Source organism: Aristolochia californica, unplaced genomic scaffold, assembly GCF_029961685.1.
Source record: "Aristolochia californica isolate CCGP_79_NKW_82.1479 unplaced genomic scaffold, dmAriCali1.0.hap1 SCAF_2, whole genome shotgun sequence".
NCBI classification, from domain to species: Eukaryota; Viridiplantae; Streptophyta; class Magnoliopsida; order Piperales; family Aristolochiaceae; genus Aristolochia; species Aristolochia californica.
This window is the reverse complement of record NW_027181881.1, coordinates 1,153,948-1,172,535: the sequence shown is the minus strand read 5'-3', so window position 1 is coordinate 1,172,535 and position 18,588 is coordinate 1,153,948. Positions and strand designations below refer to the sequence as shown.

Below are 18,588 nucleotides of genomic sequence, written 5' to 3'. Positions count from 1 at the left end.
GCCGAGACCAATTGATTCGAGCTACACTAGTTTTTCTGTCGACTCAACTCGGACCCTAGTTTTCTATGTAAATTATTCTTTGCCCTCCCTTTATCACTGTTTCCCATCATCATGGTGAATGATCAAACTTTAAATGGAGGCAAGCTTGATGCTATCAATCCATATTTTATTCACCATTTAGATCATCCAGGAATGGGGATAAGTATTCGACATGGTGTAGAGCCATGACGATTTCTTTGAATGCGAAATCTAAGTTAGGGTTCATAGATGGAACCACCATAATGTCGTCTGCCACAAACAAACCAGATGACAATGCTTCATGGAGAAAATGTAATGATATGATCCTCTCTGGGATTCTCAATTCACCAACACCTGATATTGCAAAAAATGTTAATTTTTTGATTACCACCCAGGAGGTATGGGAAGACTTCAAAGATCATTTTTCTCAAAGCAATGCCCCTCGTATTTTTCAGATTGAGAGGGACATTGCATGTCTTGCTCAAGATCAGATGACTGTCACGGCTTATTACACAAAGTATAAAAGATTATGGGATGAACTAGGATCCTATAATGACACTGTTTACTCTTGTGGGACAGACCATAAGAGACACAGACTGATGCAACTTCTCATAGGTCTCAATGAATCCTACAATGCAGTCCGAGGGAAAATTCTATTGATGAGTCCACTTTTTGACGTTGTCAAAGCTTACTCTTCCATTGTACAAGAAGAGAAGCAGCAAAATCTTGGGCCTGTACGTGAGATGACGGAGAACTCAGTCATGGTCGTTCAACGAACAAATCAGTAGCTTTGGTTGTTCGACGTAGACAAGGTTCATCTTCTAATCCTAATCGAAAACCTTTGCATTGCTCTTATTGTGACTGTGACCATCATGTCCGAGAAACATGTTGGAAGCTAAATGGGTACCCACTACACCACCATAAACATGCTTCAAAAATGCCTATTCAAGGAAGTACTCCATAGTACTCCATTCAAACGTAACAATAATCATCAGTTTTCTGTCAACAATGTTAAGGAGGGTTCAATATTGCAAGAAGTACCATTAGTGATGAATAATTTCTCTGATTTTAAAATTCAGCAAATCTTATCTATTATACAAAGAAAAGGGAACACAATCCGCCAATCCTAAAGCTAATATTGCAACCGCTTCCTCAGGTTTGTTACAAACATTATTGCGATTCCATTGATTGATTATCGACAGTGGTACAATATACCACATTTTGTTATCTCCAACTTTGCTCGTCAACAGCAAGAAGAACACTCTTTTGACACCAGTTGTTATGCCAAGTGTAGAACAGGCTCCGATTACTTCCATTGAGAATTTACCTTTGACTTCTGCTGTTACTTTTAAAAATGTATTTGGTGTGCCATCCTTTAAGGTGGATTTAATGTTGGTGAGTCGAGTTACCAAAGATTTCAATTGTTCAGTAAACTTTTTTCCTCATTGGTGTATTTTGCAAGATTTAATGACGAGAACAATGATTGGTTTGGGTGAAAAACGAGACGGACTTTATCATTTGGTTGTGATAGCATCAGAGAAGCCAAAACTTCTACCTCCAGCTGTAGCAACCACTTCCTGTCGTTCACCAGGTCATCGGGTCACCTCCTTGTCACATCGCTGATTGTGGCATTTATCTTCCTCTATATTAGATTTTATGGCAAAATATTTATTAGATTTATCTTTCTAGTCTAACAATGCTTGTGATGTTTGTGCTTTTGCAAAACAAAGTAGACTTATTTTTTTTTGTTAGTTCAATTTTGTCTGTAAGACCTTTTGAATTAATTCATTGTGACATTTGGGGCCCCTATAAAACTACCTCTCTTTCTGGTACGAAATATTTGTTGACTATTGTGGACGATTATTGTAGATTCACATGGGTATTTTTTATGCATCTCAAAACTGAAATGCAACATTTTCTTATCAATTTTTTCTCTTTTGTCAAAACACAACTTCATGTTTCTATAGCCAACATTGGGGTTGATAATTGTGGAGAATCCTTTTTCATTTGAAAATTTTCTAAAAAAAAATGGACCACTTATCTACATTTTCGTGTCTATACTCCCCAACAAAATGGGGTTATAGAGCGCAAACACCGTCATATTCTTGAGTACTTTCAAACTTTTTGTTTTCAAGTTCACATTCCTTTACATTTTTGGGGAGAATATGTTTCAACAAATTTTCATATAATTAATCGTTTGCCCACACTACTTTTTTTTTACGGCTTTATGGCAAGCTTACTTCTTGTTCCCATCTTCGACTTTTTGGGTGTCTTGCATATGCTATTGATGTGCACGTCCCCCATAAATTCAAGTATTTTTCTTGGTCATCCAATTGGTTAGAAAACTTATATGATTTTACCACTCATCAAATATTTACTAGCCATGATATTGCTTTTTATAAAACTATTTTTCCTTATTAGTCTATTCCATCCACTCCATCAAATTTAGCTCTAATGATTCCTCTTTTTGTACCTGATCCTTACCAACAACCATTACCACTGACTCCAATTCCTCCTCCACTATCATCTGTTACTCCTTCTTCCAAACCTATTTTGTGTCGTTCCCAACGTCCTCATAAGCCTCCCTTGGCTTTACGTGACTATGTCTACAACCAAGTGACGTCTCTCGACTATTTGTCGCCTTTGTCATCAAGTCCACAAAAAGGTACGCGTTATCCTCTAAGCAATTTTGTCTCTTATCATCGTTACTCACCACAACATTACTCTAATACTACTATTGTTAGTCAAGATATTGAACCTACATCTTATACGGGAGTAGTTTCTCATTCTTATTGGCAAGAAGCAATACAATTTGAATTGGCTACTTTAGAAGCCAACCACACTTGGTCCATCACTTCTCTTCCTCCTCGTAAGAAATCCATTAGTTGTCGTTAGGTTTATAAAATCAAACGGCATTCGGATGGTACTATTGAGCGTTTCAAAGCTCGTTTGGTTGTGAAAAGTTACACACAACTGGAAGGTATAAATTACCATGACACTTTTTTCTCCCATTGCTAAAATGGTTACTATTTGTTGTTTATTGGCTTTAATAGTCGCCCAGAATTGCTTTCTTCACCAACTTGATATCAACAATGTTTTTCTTCATGGTGATCTCCATGAAGAAATTTATGTCTCCACCTCTTGGTCTTCAACAACGAAGGGAGAATCTTGTGTGTTGCCTTCACAAGTCGTTATATGGCTTAAAACAAGCTTCCCGACAATGGTTTGTCAATTCTCTGCAGCTATTAAAGTTGTTGGATTTGTTCAATCCAAAACAGATTACTCGTTATTCACATATCGAAAAGGAATTTTTTTTACAACTCTTTTGATATATGTTGATGACATTCTTATTACGAATAATGATGTCAATGACATATTAGCTCTCAAGAAATTTCTACATAGCCATTTTCGGATTAATGATTTGGGTGATTTGAAGTATTTTCTGGGCATCGAAGTTTCTCTGACAAAGAAAAGTATTTCCATCTCGGAACAAAAATATACTTCAAAATTTTTAAAATATGGTGGATTCTTGGGTATTAAACCTATGAACTTTTCAATGGAGCAAAACATAAAGCTTTCAGATTTAGGAGAATTGTTTAACGATCCATCTTAGTATAGGCGACTTGTTGGATGCCTAATTTATTTGACTATCACCCAATCGGATGTTACCTATTCAGTTCATGTGTTAAGCAGATTCATGCATGCACCACGCAAACCACACATGGAAGTTGTGGAAGTTGTCTTATGAGTGTTGCGTTATTTAAAAAACAATCCAGGACAAGATTTGTTTTTCCTTTTTCAAAACGATTTATCCTTGTGATCATTTTCTGATTCGGATTAGGCTGATTGTCCAATATCTTGTAGATCCACTATGGGTTATTGTGTTTTTTTAGGATCTTCTCTTATTTCCTAGCAGACAAAGAGGTAGAAAACCGTATTTCTCTCCTCAGCAAAAACCAAATATAGATCCATGAAAGGTACATGTTGCAAATCATCCGAGGGCTACAGTCATTGTTGACAGAGTTGCGGATGTGTTTTGCCAAGCCATTGGAAAGGTAAGTCTTCTCAACTATGATACACAAGTCGGGAGTAGTTGATATTCATTCTCAAACTTGAGGGAGAGTGTTGAAAAAATCACAGTTAAAATCAACGATAAGCTCAACCGTTGTAAATAGATTATATAAAATTGCGAGAATAGTGATTGTAGATTGTAAAACCCTTTATAAATTACGTCTTCATGAAATAGAAATTAAAACACGAAAAAATACGCTTCCTTGTTTTATAGACGATGGGTACCTTCTTGTTTGTTCCTCGTCACGTCACAAGCGGCCGGAGAGTAATTGATGCCGTTCCAAATCTGTGTCGCCTCTGTAAGCCATTTTTTTAGAATCGGTGCCATGGGTTTGTCAGAGATGAGACGGAGACAAGAAGGTGACCACTAGCAGCTAGTAGAAAGAATCAATTTCTATTTCTTTTTGCTCTTGATTTCGCAACAGTATGTAGATGAACTGATCACTCGAGAGAAAAACTTTTCTGCTACGAACAAAGAGATGAAGAATAACAACGGAACAGGCTGGTAGAATCGAGTTTTGACTTTCAAGAAACATCTGGGTGAAGACCCTGACCCCTATCGACCAAAGGACGATCTCCTGGGACTTTTGATTCTTCCTAAGCTACCAACTAAAGTGCAGATCATAACCAGCGAAGCAGAGAAACATCTCGCCCCACTTTGAGAATCAAACGCAGCTTTAACATGAAATGACCATCATGGGATTCAACATAAGCTACTGGATTCCAAAATTATCTTATAAAGAACCAACTCACCAACATCATCCTCTTTTCCTTCTGTGGATTCCACGAAAATCGCTCAATTGCAACCAGAAGGGCCGAATCTGGTTACAGACTTGGGGAGACCCATCCCTAATCATCACGAATCCAAGAAATTTGATAAAACACTTAGAACAGAAAGACACGATGCATCTGCTATTGCTATTTCATTTCCCTGATCACCATTGATGCCCACTTTATTTCCTGCAACCATACTGGGATTATCAATAAACAAGTTGACTGCTCATAGTTTCAACAAGCTTCAAAACAGCCACTTCTTGCACTGCAAAAGGCCCCATCACGGATTTTCCACAAGTTCATAATCAGTCACTGGACAGTGGAGGAGAAAGTCACAGATCAGAAGTGAGAAAGAGAATAGAAGAAGAACGTATCTCTTATTTAAAATGAACAAATACAAAAAAATTAAGAGAACTTTACAGGCTTCAAGCCTTCGGCCCCAAAAGAATCTGCAGGTCTTCTTCATCAGTGGAGGACCAACACCATCTTCCCCTCTCCCACTTCCTCTTTTTCTAGTATTTTGACATCTCGGTACATGTACGTGTTCTTTAGAGTTCTTTTTACCTCTCCAATAACCAAAAAGAACATATAATACAAATGGCCATTTGATCAAACATAACAACTTGATTTTCCAGCTTTTTTTTTTTCAATTACTTCCGTCTCACGCTAATGTAATTTGGTAAGAAGCAGTGCATAAAGAAGTTCATTCCATGAATCAGGCACACCAGGTAAACACCAATGGCTACAGTCTTGGAACCTCAATGGTGACCTTCTTTCTTCATCTGTAAGATATCGCTTTCGGTATATAGATGGGTGTGCATCCTTCCTATAATCTGTCATTTTTGTAATATTCAAGTATGATATGTCCGTCTTCATTTCACTAATTACTGTCTCTAAGATCCTCATCTTCTTAGGATACTTTGCCAGGTATGTCTCATTATATATTGGCTCTGTTTCTGCATCACATGCCCCTCCAGAGTTCCATCTTCCACCACTACAAACAGAAAATTTGAAGTCAAATCTAGCATTCTATTTAGTGAAACGACAAAGGAAAAGATGAGTCTGTGACTTTGCCACACTCATCCTTCCATAGGATGAACCAATTGAAGTCTACAAACAGAAAATTTGAAGTCAAACTTAGCATTCTATTTAGTGAAACGACAAAGGAAAAGATGAGTCTGTGACTTTTCCACACTCATCCTTCAATAGGATGAACCAACTGAAGTTCTCCTTTTTATTTTTTGCAAACAATGAACCAACTGAAGTTAATCCTGCATAATTCATGTTTCTCTACTAGCTTACTGCAGTTCCAGAAACTATTTATAATGTTGATCAACTTCTTTACTTTGGAGGGAAGAGAGAGAGGAAGAGAGAGAGAGAGAGCTCATTGAGTTGATAAAATAAACATAAAAAGTTTTCAGGAATCTAATTCTGTACGAGTGGAGAAGACTTTTAAGCATTTTACTTCCTGCAGCTTCCAAGTCGATGACTAATAAAGAAGAGAATAAAAAGGACAGCTACACTGTCCTTCTTCGTTGGGTTCTCACATTGATTTAGAAGTTTGAGGAACAAGGAGGTCGATTTTATTTATTTTTTACTTCGTGGACAAAACAAACTTAATTTTTGGTTATTACTCTAAATTACCTGAAATGAGAAGCCGAGTAACCTCTGAAGAAAACAAGAGTCCTCTTAGGATCCACATTAGTGTCAACCCACTTTGCCCAGGTAACCAAAGCTTTGTGAAATGCTTCAACAACATTTAACTGACCATAGACATGGTTACCTTCTTGATAGTAGTCCTTCCTGCAAGGAATCACATTCATATTAATATTCCAAACCAAAAAATGAGAGAAGGGAATTCTTTCTGGAAGAAATTGGACTCTTATTAACATCTGAATTCAAAACATAACAAGATGAAATGCAAGAAAAATACAGGTAGTAAATTAGATGAGAAATTACCCTAGGGAAGTTTTCTCGTGCGTCCACCAATGGCCAGTGTTGAAGACAATGACATCTGCCTTTTTATACCTATCTGACTTCCTCTCGATTAGGTCGAGCCTCAGAGTCTCCTTCTTTGTTCCGTTTGATTCTGGCATTTCCCATTCTTGAACAAGAAATGGTGATCGAAAGAACTCCACCGAACAATTGTAATCCTATTTACAAGATATCAAATCGAGAAATTAAAAACGAAACGTTCACAAGGCATGATTTCATTATTTCAATTACGGAACTTCCAATTTTCAATCCTAGTAAATTCTGAAAATTACAATGGAGAATAGCAAGAAAAGTTAACAGCTTAATTACTTGAAATAGGAAGGAGTAAGACCCTTCTGTGCGAAATTCGCGTCTTCCAGACGCCTCAAAAACGTTCCTTTTATCTTTCACGGAGTTCCTGAGAATACAGATCAGCGATTCCCACATGTTCCTGTTAAGGGAATCGCCAACAAAAACCAGGCGTCGACCCCTCAATCTCTCTAGCATATCCGTGGCGTTCAATCTATAAAAAGAAAGAAGAAAACTATCAAAAATGAAAAGAAAAAGAGTAATTTCATCAAATGGAGAAAATAATACGATGAAAATTTGCAAAAATACAATAATACAAAAATTCTTTGTAGTTCGTATATACATACCGAGGAATTTTGCAGCCATTTGGCTGCCACCGAAGCTTCTGGTAATCTTTATCCGGTCTCCCATTGGAAAAACAGTCGAAAGGTTCGTCGATGTGAGGACAAGAACCCTCCTTGTAGAGTGGATAAGAGTCATCTTTCACCCACTTACCATTAAATATATCACATTTTCTCAAAGAATCCAAAGAGATTTCCTCTTTTGAACTTGAAGCAACGGGGGAGGCCCCAGCACCAGGCTTTTTCTTCTCTGCTGGAGGCTCGCTCTCTTGCTTAGTTTCGTTCTTCCTACTGCTAGGGTCTTTCTTTATTTGATCATCTGAAACGGGCTTAGTCGCATTTGAGGGAGTATCAGAACCTGTCTTAGTCTCGTTCCCTTCACTGCGTGGAACTTTCTTAATCTGAACATTCGAAATCGGTTTAGTACCGTTTAACCGATTCCCAGTAACCAGTATAGTCCCGTTGTTCTGAATCCCCGGACGTTTCTCGACCTGATTACCAGAAACCTGCGAACTCGTACTGTTTTTCGGTTTCTCCGAAACCCCGGAGGTCGTATTCCGGCTAGCCGACGACGCAGTGAAATTCGAAACCCTCGCCTCATTTACACCACCTCTCGTCGGCGGCTCCGTCTGATTCTTCCCCACCGGAACTTCACCACCAGCGGGCGACGTCAGAGATTTCCCACCCACCGATCCAGATCCATTAATCTTCACATCAACGATCAAAGATTCAGAAGGGGAAGGAGACGGAGAAACAACTGGCGAATCCTGGAAAATGTAAGAGAATATAGAGGGGAATTGAGATCTATAACCAGATGCAGTCGCAGTAGAGGAAGTGAAGAACCTATCGAACCAGGGCGACGACGTCGCAGACGGATTGAAGGCCAAGAAAGCCGTACAAGCGACGAAGGCGAACAGAAAACAGTACGCAAAGATCTTGGTCCGTCTGGGTCGGAGAGGGTTGAACAGACTGTGCACATCCGCAAAGAAACTCCCTCCCTTGGACGGCTGCTTAGCCGCATCCGTCATCGCGGAGGTCTGCTCGCCGGCCTCCGAGACGCCCCGCCGAGAGAACCAGATCAGCAGATGATCGGAGCCGCAAGAGATGCCGCTGGGAGAGATGAGATTACAGCTTCCAAGTGGCACAGTTCAGAAGAGCCGAGTGCGATTTATTAGTTGCCTCCAGTGAGAGAGGAGACAAAAAAGCGACGTGTCCAGTGAGACGGACGGAGTCTCCACTTATTCAATTTTTTTCATATTCGGGTCTTTATTAATATTATTATTATTTAACTATTTAATAAATACGGTCCTTTAATAAATATTTAAAAACTAAATAGCGCGGATTAATTTTAATAAAATAATTATTTTCTTTTCTTTTAATTAAATAAATTTTTTAATATTATATGTACAGGTTTAGGAAAGCGTGTGGGACCGGTTTTACTTTTTACCGTACGATACGCCTTGATAACGGTGTGGCTTTTCCGATACGGTTCTTTTTGTCTCCTATTAATGTCGTTTCGGATCTGATTTTATTAAGATTAAAATATCGAAACGCGGCGAGTGCAATCGTTATTGTTTCCTAGGTTGGATCGTTTGCTCCGTCGCCACCAGAGCAAAAGGGTAGGTCGCCACGTTTCGATCCCGGCGGTGGCTGCTCGTTTACAGCAAAAACCGCTTTTTCCCAAATTCTCTTTAGTGGGCGCAATTAGTGAGATTTTAATTTTAATTTTACATTAACACGGCAATTACGATCCGTTGGTTAGAAGCGAGGCTGGATCTCCGTCATTCCTGCGAGCAACGCTCGCTCGTCTTCCCCCCCCTGCCGTTCGTGATAAATTTATTAACGTACTGCACGAATTACAAACTACGACACTACGACACTATTATGTGGGGGGAAATGTTTTTATTTTGCATCGAGGAAATGGGGGTTCCCAGTTTCCCATGCGGCGAAGATCTGTACCCCTTTATGTGACGCGATCAGTTTTAGACTCTTGCGAAGAAAAAATCGATTTTTAGGTTTTATTAATCGAATAATAGGAGTTACTAGATTGACGAAGACGCGTTAGATGTAGACTGTATAGTCGCCATCGGTGGACAATTGCGGAGGATTCCAGCTTCTCCTGCAATTTAAAATGCGGATATTCTTCTTAGCTCTCATTTCCATTTTTCCATCTTTTTAAAGTATTTTACCCTTAATAGGAAGCTCCGGTGGTCCGTAAATCCGACCGGGGGGATCAAAGCGCCATTAAATAGCCATTAAACTATTAGAGAGAATTAGAAGAAGTTAATGAGTGTAATTTGATGGAATCATTAAAGCGAGTAAAGCAACAGTGAAGTAATTGCGGGAGAGAAGAAATAAAAGCGAACTCTGTTTTCATTTAATTGATTCACCAACCAGACTCCGTCACACCTACTTAAAAACAATGGAGAAATAATTATCCCGGACTTAAAAAACTCCGTCCTGTATCCTGCAACTGCTGCTTTGGTTTCTCAATCTTAGAAATCGGCCACATCGCATTTCACGTATTTAATGCATATAATTTTGTAGCTGATCCAGAAGTGTTTCTCAATCGAGGATTCAGCTGGGTTGTTTACCCAATGAAAACCGACAAAGACAGGACCAGACTCTTTCTCTAATTTCATCGCCCTCGACTGCCGACATTCGGGCTGAAGCCAAATCTGTCCTGATATTTCAAGCTTTGAATACGGAATTTCTGTCTTACTCTTCCGTTTCTTACGAATAACACTTACCATCAGTACAAACTCTCATGAGGAAGACATCTTTCCACTGGAAGAATTTCTATTCAAAGTCTCCAAAGCGACTTTGAATATGATCCCGTCGGTGTTCCAGTTTCTCATGTCTGAACAACCCAAAGCTCACTTGGGATCTATGCTTTCAAGGCCGGGCACATAAAGTCTGTTAGAGGGAAAAGTGGATACCTCAGTCTGAAAGTGTGTTGGAGTGAAACGGCCATGGGGTGGCCCGGTGAGAGTTATGAATCTGTTGGGCATGCGAGAAAAGCCAAATCAATTGCATGTGAGCAGCATAATAAACCATGGGTCTCTTGATGGGGATTTGGTGAGAAATCTGATTCAGGGGACCTAGTGAATAAGGCCAAATTAGATCAAGTTCTTTGCCCTTTCCTCCGTTGAGAGAAACAATCAAACAGTTGATAGGCAGCAGCACAGCGCGGGGCTCCATTGTCAAACACTTGCCGACATTCAACAGGAAATGGGATTTTGAATAGGCGAAGAGACAACACACTTTCGCTGCTTTTTTTTAATGAACAGACCCATCTCCACATGGTCTCCACACCACAAATGGAGAAGCCAGAAGCCCTACATTTCTCTCCATTTTTTACCAATTTTCAGAAGGTCGACCGACGTAAGTCAATCCGAAGCTGCATGTGATGATTTTTCTGATTACCTTGACTGTGAAGGAAAGAACTGACAACGCAAAGCCATAGAAACAGGAAAGATGCAATTTTTCCAAAAGGTGAGAGACAATGGAGACCGTTCTTCGGTCCAAAGCAGGATTTTGTCCAGAGAAAGAAGCTTGGGTTTGGGTCCCAGCATTTTTACACACTCACTTGTATGCTCCTCTGACATTACTTACCTCTCAAGCGATTATATTGCCCCCATGTTACTTGCCCAGACGACTGCCGCTGCTCCTCTTCAGCTCTGCCGCTTGCTAAAGCAAGAAAAAGAGAAACGCAGGCGTAAAAAGAAACCCCACAAGAGAACCATTTTTTACTGTCTTGTGGGTTAGATGGGTAGCATGAACAATTAACCAAAATCATGGCGGAAAAGGAGAGATGGGTCACATGGGTTTGAGCATCCGTCTCTGATACTCTGAACATCAACAGTTCTAAATAGACATTATCAGATAATCCCACCGACACATCCGGTTAGATCAGTCTAAAAGAAGAATTGCAGATAAGAGAATCAATGGCATTAATGATGGGTGATGGATCTATAGACCTCATGCTGACTTGCTTTAAACTGTGTGCCTCAGCTATCTTAATCCATATCAAAATCCCAACTGATAACATGAAAATGATTGAATTGAACCAAACCATCCTTTCAGCTACCCTTGCATTTTTTAGACATCCGGTTCAGAAAACATTGTATTATATGAAATAATGATACGTAAGATTTCATGTATTTAGGTTATATTACGGTATTACCACATCATAATACTTGTGAAATATGAACAAGTTGATGAAAGTCCCACCTTAGTAAATAGAAATTCCTGTGAAATCTGCGGACGAATGTAACTTGCGTATACCATGTTTATGCATAACAATATAAGTGAAGAAACGTGGATCATTTGATAATGGGAATGAACTTGAATCAGTGAGCAGTTTCAGGTCTCCAGAAATCAATATTGATGACGAGAAATCCTGAAAACATGTCATGCCAGCAATTGTGGCATCTCAGATATTTTTATTCTTTATCATGTCAAATATTAACTTAGGACGGTAAAAACTAACATCTTTAAATATCAGTTATAATGCTTCCAGCATTTCCAAGTGATGCTCACCTTGGATTATTTAATCAGCTACTTGTGATGCTAGCAGGCTGCAAAGTATCAACATATGTGCATGCTCATCAGAAATTGCTAGAAATGCTTCGGATATCTTTGTGGTAAACCTTCTTACTTGCATAAAATCCAGTTTTTGAATCTTTGTTCATTCCACTTCGAAGCCACCAATTCCACTTCGATGTAGAAAGTTCACTTGTGTAAAATATCTGACCATGAATTTCTCTCGTTATGCATTCACCTCTTGTCAAGGGCTGTTCACTGCCTTGTTTGAGGTTTAAGAGAGTGCCCGAAAACACCAAGCATCTCAGAAGAAGGCATTGGAGGATCCACATCAGCTCGCCGGATCCTTTCAATTACTGAATAAACTCTTTCCCTGTATGGTTGTATTCTTTGCATGCGTTCTCCTCTCAATCTGTTGCACCGAACAGCCAGATCAATACCAAAATATGAACCAATTAGCAGTTAGCTTAGGTCAGAATTATGTCCTGGCAGCAGGAGAACTAGCTTGTCAAAATGTCAAGTTTTGGGTTACTTAAAAACAGAGAAAACTGGCCTACGTATTCTGTGCTTCATGAATCTATCTGACAAATATTTCTGAGTAAAAATAATCTTCCTAGTCTGAAAGTGAGAGTTTCTGTATGTGGAAGAACAATGTTTCATTGGTTTGGATTTGGTAAAAAACCCTATGCATAGTAATGGAAAGATGCCTCTTTACTTCGGTTAGTCAATTTGGGAGAAACTGGCGAACCTTAACAATAAAGGTTTTGCCAAAATAAATGTCACCATATTAACTGAATCCCAATTTTTACAGTGATCCCAACTGCTCCTGTAACTTCAATTAGCCAGATGATTGTGCCCTAATCACTCATACTGAACAAAGGTCATTTTGTAATTTCTTATCTATAAAATTCATTCACCACCACGAGTTGAATACCATAAATTATGAAGATCCTTTATCTATAACTGAATTTTAAATCGTATTAGCATCAATTTACAATCTGAACACAGTAATTCCAAAGCCAATGCTTTCATTAGTGTAACTCCAAGAACGAAGTTTTACTATGTCATAGATTAGCACATCTTTTATATTTTGTTTCCAAAATAAAATCATTGAGTGCCTTTTTGGACAAGTGCGTGAAGATAGAGTGATGGAGATCAAACAAAAGGGCTAATGACACACATAACCCTACTGATCTATTTTCCAACTCGAGAGGTTCTACATAAGAGTAGCAGATCCAATTTAAGAAAGGGTGGGTGGGCCATAAAATTTGCATAAATCCCTCCTAATAGTCCTTATATTCAAATTGCAAGACAGCCAAAAAGGTCCTACATTAAAATAAATCTTTTAAAAAAATTGCTCAAGCACCCCCCTCCCCCTTTTCTCTTCTCCCTGAAAGATAGTCCACACTAGTGAGACTTTGGCCCTAGAGTTAAACTGAACAAATCCACCCAAATCCATGGGGATCAAATTGGGATTTTGTACAAGAAGACATGCCAATGCCACCACAAGGGATCCGAAGAACACCATCTAGAGTGGTCTTAGGAAGAAAGAAATTCAAAAGCAAAGATGAATCAAGGTTTTAGACTTGCACTCATTTCCTCTTAATGGAACCGTAACAATCCTCAAATATGTACAGTCCACTACTTCAAACTAGTTGAGAGTCTATAACCAAATCCTACACTTATTGAGCTGGCAAAACTATAGTTAGAATCCAAGTTGTGTCAGTCATGCTAGAGTCAGAAACAAACATATAGATGAATCCAAAGAAGCAGCTAGCTCAACATTCCCTGCAAACCACTACCTAAAATCTCATAACCAGACTTTCATTTATAGACCCAAGTTCTCCTCAATTGGCCCCAATAAATCCTAAAATGATTAGCTTCCTTTGGTAGCCTATAACCCAACTTATAAACCAAACATATGACTTAACACTCTCCCTCGCATTCAGTCCAAATAAAAAAAACAGACGAACAAGCTTGAGACATGTTAAATATAACAGACTAGAGATTATGTCTAGACCTAGTTCTGATGCATGGTAAATTGGGACCAATTTATCCAGAAATGACTAGCATCCCAAGAAGCCATACTAACCCACTTATTAACCCAACAAATCCCAAATCATACCAGTCGAAGGACTTTTACCCATATTAACATTCTATAAGAAACCCAAAATGATTGGAATAAACAAATTAAATAGGATATGAATGAAAATCCTTTACATCTAGCAATTTTGAAAAATCTATTAAAAAAGAATCAATTACCTAGTCAATAGCCAATCAGCCAATATTTTTTTATAAAAAAAGTATATAGTAAACATACTTGAACTGACTACTGCTGCTGAATACCTGATTCCCGCAACTAATGACAAAAGGTCCTCTGATTGAGATTCTAGAAGCTGACAATTTTTGTAAGAATTGCAAGTACATGAAAAGCATGCATACTAGGTTGAAGAATCACTAAGACTAAAAAACATACCGCGCTCGAATTTTTTTAGCACGCTTTATGTGCTCTTTCAACAAATCTGGAGCTGATATATCCTCGACAGAACCTGAATGCTGAAAATAAATTGCCATCTCAGTTCACCTCCAAGAACCATAACTGAGAGGTATAATATTTGCTTTACAGCTTAGAGGGTGAAAATAAATTGAACTGATGGTTGAGTACATACAAAATATTTGCTTTGTATAGGAAAGGATGTATATATTACAACTGTGCAGTAACCAATAATGGAACCAAGTGAACTTTCATTTCATGTAATGCAAACATGATGGGGGAAAGCACAAGGATTAAATTTCAACAACATAAATGTACTATGAGTTTGATATTGGTATCTTGCTGGGTGTTTGATGGAGATCTAATTCATGATACCTCATTGATTAGGCCAATTTAGATTTGCATGCCAATAACTGAAGCTTTTTTACATCTTTTGATGCATCATTCCCTTTGTTAAACCAAATGCTCAAATAGTTCAAAGGCACAATTACACAGGGCGGAGCTCCTTCATCAAATACTTAATGACATTCAACAGCAGATGGGATTTTGGATAGGTGATGAGACGACACATTCCCCCCTCCCACCGAAAATAAGGGACAACACACTTTTGTCACTTATTTTTAATAAACGTCTATCCACATGGTATCCACACCACAACTGAAATAGCAAGAAGTTCCCATATTCTCCTCTCCACCTTATAACATTTTAAGAAGGTTGACCAATCACAAATGTAAGCCAATCCAAAGCTGCATGTGATGATTGCTCTGATTTCCTTGGGTGTGAGGGAAAGGACTGACAAAGCAAAGCCATACATACAGCTTAAAAGGCGAAAATAAATTAAACTGGTGATTAGATACATGCGAAGTATTTGCTTTGTGAAAAGGATCTCTACAGTATAAATGTGCAGTAACCAATAAAGGGCCAAAAGAATGGAAAGCTCTTTACTTATCCACATTGCAAACAGCAAAGCAGTAATACAGTAAAATAAATAAAATATTATAAAACACACCCTAACTGCATTACTGCAAGTCAAGAACATACCTCTTCTTTGGCAGACTCTACATCATCTTGATCAACACCCTCATTTTCATCCGGCATGGGGCTGTCCTTGCTGCTGGCAGGAAAGGGTCTTGGAAGAACTCTCCCCCCTTCATTTATCTGTGGTTGCAAGACACAAAGTAATACTCAGATGAAAAAGATCACCCTCAAATTTTAAGATGTCTGAAGTAGAAGAAAAAAAAAAAGAAAAAAAAAAGCATCTTAATTTTCCTGACTCCCACAGAAGGAAATTAAATATATAAAACTAATAAAAAAGTGATAAAATAAATAAAACTAATAAAAAAATGCTTAGTTCTTTTAACAAGACAATTTCTGAATGATTAAACTCATAGGGAAGAGAGAGAAAGATTTATGAGCCATAGTAGAAATGGATTCAACAAAAATAAAAGTAAATTTTTAAAGATGACCCTGAAATTCCTATTACGTAAAGCACTCAAGAGATTCTCATTCTGATTATTTTGAGGGCCTTCCACTGTAATTGAGGGAACCATCTCGTTACATGCATACTTAATACTTAATAGGCTAGCATAACAACTTCATTTTTCAGTCACTGAGATGATGACTGAGTTTATTGCTATTTCATAAAGGAAGATACCATGTATTGAAGTTACTACTCCCTAAACAAGACCAAAAAGAAAAGGATTAAGAATTTTATGAATTAATTAATTAATACACATTTGTGAAATAGGAAAAAAATAAGTGACCAAGATATGGAAATAAAAGAACCTGACATTCTTGAGGCCAAGCGTTTCGAACCCATGATCGGCAAAGTGCATAAAGGGACCCTGAGCCACCATCTGATAATCTAACCTACAAATACAAGAGCAGAGATTTGTTAACATCAACTGGAAGGAGATAAAGCTTAGGTTCATCGGTCACCCAAAAGATAAAATAAAAGACAGAGGAAAAACCAAGCCACTATATCAAGAAACAGCTTCCAACTTAATCTTGTATGAGCTAACATAGTTTTAGCACTTATAATCATCTAGTAGCAGCTAAGGTATCCCCTTGCAAAACAAAAACAAGCCAGAGAAAGTTGATAGGAGGAATAGGCCAATATCCGTCCTGTCAGACCAATGTTAACTTCTTTTCCATGAGACATTAAATACTATAGTAAGATCAACAATATTTACTGTCATATTTGGAATTGAGATGAAATATACGTGTTCATAACTTCTTAAGATAGTACTCTTTAACTATCAGCTTTCAGGTAAAAGGAATAATGCCATTGCAACAAGGAAAACGCATTATTATTAAAGTATTAACAAAGTGGACAGTAATTTTAGGATACAAGGAAAGTCTAGGACATAAAAATGAGATCTTCCCTTCCACCAGTCTCTCTCTTTGTTTCTTTCCCTTCCCTTTCTACACGCATATTTTGTTGACAGACCAGATGATGACATCATTTTTTATTAAATAGATGTATAGGAACACCCAAACACTTCAATTACACTCCATAATGATAAGCAAGCGCCATGAAATGTTCACACTTCAGCCTTCAAAATAATTCCTAGTTTTGTGCTGAAAAAAACCGAGAGAATCAACACAGAGTAAACAATGTAAACCTATGCTTACCGAATAAAATAAAAAGTAGAAAAACAATAATGGATTTCCATAATTCCGAACAGTAGTTCCTGAAATGCAAACTTCTTCAAACGTTTTTGACTTGCATCGACATAAAGAAGAAAAGTCAAAAGAAACTCCTGACCTTCCGACCCTGAGTACTCACAACAGAATCATCTCTACTTTTATCCCTGCAAACAATACGAAAACAACATGAGTAAAGTATCAGAAGTTACAAAACAAAAACGCAGTAATAAAAAACAACATCATAAGAAAAATTACCTCATCTTATATTCGGTGATTGAAGTTATAGTCGGAACCAGATTTGGCTAGAGCAAGTAAAGATGCATGAAGTCAGATATAATGTATTCAAAGATGGAGGAATCAGTCAAACAGATGTAGCATAATGACAAACCTTTGAGTTTTGGGCCGGAGGAATTGTCCTCGGAGGGCCGGAATTTGGCATGCTCACCGGCTGCCTCGGTATAGTTTGATGTGTTGGTGGCCGCATCGAGTGGTCGGCGGAATGGTTGAACGAGCGAGCAGGTGCTGGATAAGCCAGGACGGGAGGACTTCTACCCAGATTTGCTACTACGTTGACCAATTGATCGGACGATTGAGGCCGTACGGCCTGCGGAGGAAAGGCGCGATTGGCAGCGGTGGCGGGGATGGAGTAGACAAGACCCTGAGGAGGCGCCGCATGAATTTGAGGAATATGGGTTTCTTGGGCCTTGCCCATCTGAGAAAGGTTGGAATTGGCATTTGGATTTGAAACTTTAGCCTGGACTGCGACGCGCGCTTGAGCGGTTAACAAGGGTGAGGGAGAAGGGGAAGGAGACGAAGAAGTCGCGGACGAAGACGAAGACGCCTTAGCCATCTCTCAAGGAGCTAGATATCTGCCTTGACCTTCACCAGTATAATCTTCTCCTCAAAACCTGAGTGTTCGAAAAAGGAACTACGTAGCTTCTGGTAATCTGCTTTACTCTCTTTCGACTTCGAATGGATCTCACATCCTCCAAAAAGTTCCGTAAGTTCAAATCCCAAACATTCAATTTACTCGCCGGTTGGCGCCCAAATCACTCCAGAAAACGCTTCTTTTTCCGTTTCGTTTTTATTTTCTATTTTTACCTAAGCATGTTCGAGCTATATGCAAGATGCAGCGCCGCCACCAAGGACCAGCCGGTCAGGCCCATGAACCGTGGTTCATAGTCCATACAAGTACCGGTTTGGCTCCGCGTCAAATGTCACGATTCACGAAACGAACAGATTGATCGTCAAACGTGAGCTGCTAATGGTCATCAAACCCAAACCCAAACCCACTGCTCACCAAAAAAGAAAAATCAAATCCGAACCCGATTGGGTTTTCATCATGGTCTTTTTACTCAGAGAGTTAGATGCGAGTCAGGTCGGGTAAAAATCGTCCCTTTGGTTTTTTAGGCG

General features: G+C 38.7%; 3 protein-coding genes across 5 annotated transcripts; 1 reads left to right on the top strand and 2 right to left on the bottom strand.

Moving 5' to 3' along the window:
- The first annotated feature begins 224 nt into the window (after positions 1-224).
- Positions 225-806, top strand: LOC137956480 (uncharacterized). Its single transcript, XM_068804001.1, has one exon. It carries the CDS (start codon positions 225-227, stop codon positions 804-806), a length of 582 nt encoding a protein of 193 aa, XP_068660102.1.
- Positions 807-4,746: 3,940 nt separating this feature from the next.
- Positions 4,747-8,671, bottom strand: LOC137957218 (protein trichome birefringence-like). Of its 2 annotated transcripts, XR_011113321.1 has the most exons (6): positions 7,494-8,671; positions 7,168-7,360; positions 6,823-7,016; positions 6,508-6,666; positions 5,284-5,857; positions 4,747-5,175 (listed from the first exon to the last, which is right to left on the bottom strand). XR_011113321.1 is itself a non-coding variant. In XM_068804964.1 (5 exons), exons 1-5 carry the CDS (start codon positions 8,513-8,515, stop codon positions 5,530-5,532), a joined length of 1,896 nt encoding a protein of 631 aa, XP_068661065.1. In that variant the 5' UTR covers positions 8,516-8,671; the 3' UTR covers positions 4,747-5,529. The 2 variants fall into 2 exon arrangements, 1 of the variants encoding a protein (XP_068661065.1); XM_068804964.1 differs by having other exon boundaries at positions 4,747-5,857.
- A 3,209-nt stretch (positions 8,672-11,880) lies between these two features.
- LOC137957220 (uncharacterized) lies at positions 11,881-18,200 on the bottom strand. Of its 2 annotated transcripts, XR_011113322.1 has the most exons (8): positions 17,564-18,200; positions 17,431-17,477; positions 17,294-17,339; positions 16,312-16,395; positions 15,568-15,684; positions 14,509-14,588; positions 12,148-12,444; positions 11,881-12,067 (listed from the first exon to the last, which is right to left on the bottom strand). XR_011113322.1 is itself a non-coding variant. In XM_068804966.1 (7 exons), the coding sequence occupies exons 1-7, from the start codon at positions 18,023-18,025 to the stop codon at positions 12,288-12,290; spliced, it is 993 nt and encodes a 330-aa protein (XP_068661067.1). In that variant the 5' UTR covers positions 18,026-18,200; the 3' UTR covers positions 11,881-12,287. The 2 variants fall into 2 exon arrangements, 1 of the variants encoding a protein (XP_068661067.1); XM_068804966.1 differs by having other exon boundaries at positions 11,881-12,444.
- Between the last annotated feature and the right edge of the window lie 388 nt (positions 18,201-18,588).

Bases quoted from the DNA above. Each gene is read 5' to 3' on its own strand.
- LOC137956480 (XM_068804001.1), top strand. From the start codon at position 225: ATGACGATTTCTTTGAATGCGAAATCTAAGTTAGGGTTCATAGATGGA.
- LOC137957218 (XM_068804964.1), bottom strand. From the start codon at position 8,515: ATGACGGATGCGGCTAAGCAGCCGTCCAAGGGAGGGAGTTTCTTTGCG. The intron at 7,017-7,167 runs GTAATTAAGCTG...TCTTGTAAATAG, and splicing joins CTTACTCCTTCCTATTTCAA to GATTACAATTGTTCGGTGGA. The intron at 6,667-6,822 runs GTAATTTCTCAT...GATTCCTTGCAG, and splicing joins CACGAGAAAACTTCCCTAGG to GAAGGACTACTATCAAGAAG.
- LOC137957220 (XM_068804966.1), bottom strand. From the start codon at position 18,025: ATGGCTAAGGCGTCTTCGTCTTCGTCCGCGACTTCTTCGTCTCCTTCC. The intron at 17,340-17,430 runs GTAATTTTTCTT...TATTGTTTGCAG, and splicing joins ATCACCGAATATAAGATGAG to GGATAAAAGTAGAGATGATT. The intron at 14,589-15,567 runs GTATGTTCTTGA...ATTTATTTTCAG, and splicing joins TAGAGTCTGCCAAAGAAGAG to CATTCAGGTTCTGTCGAGGA.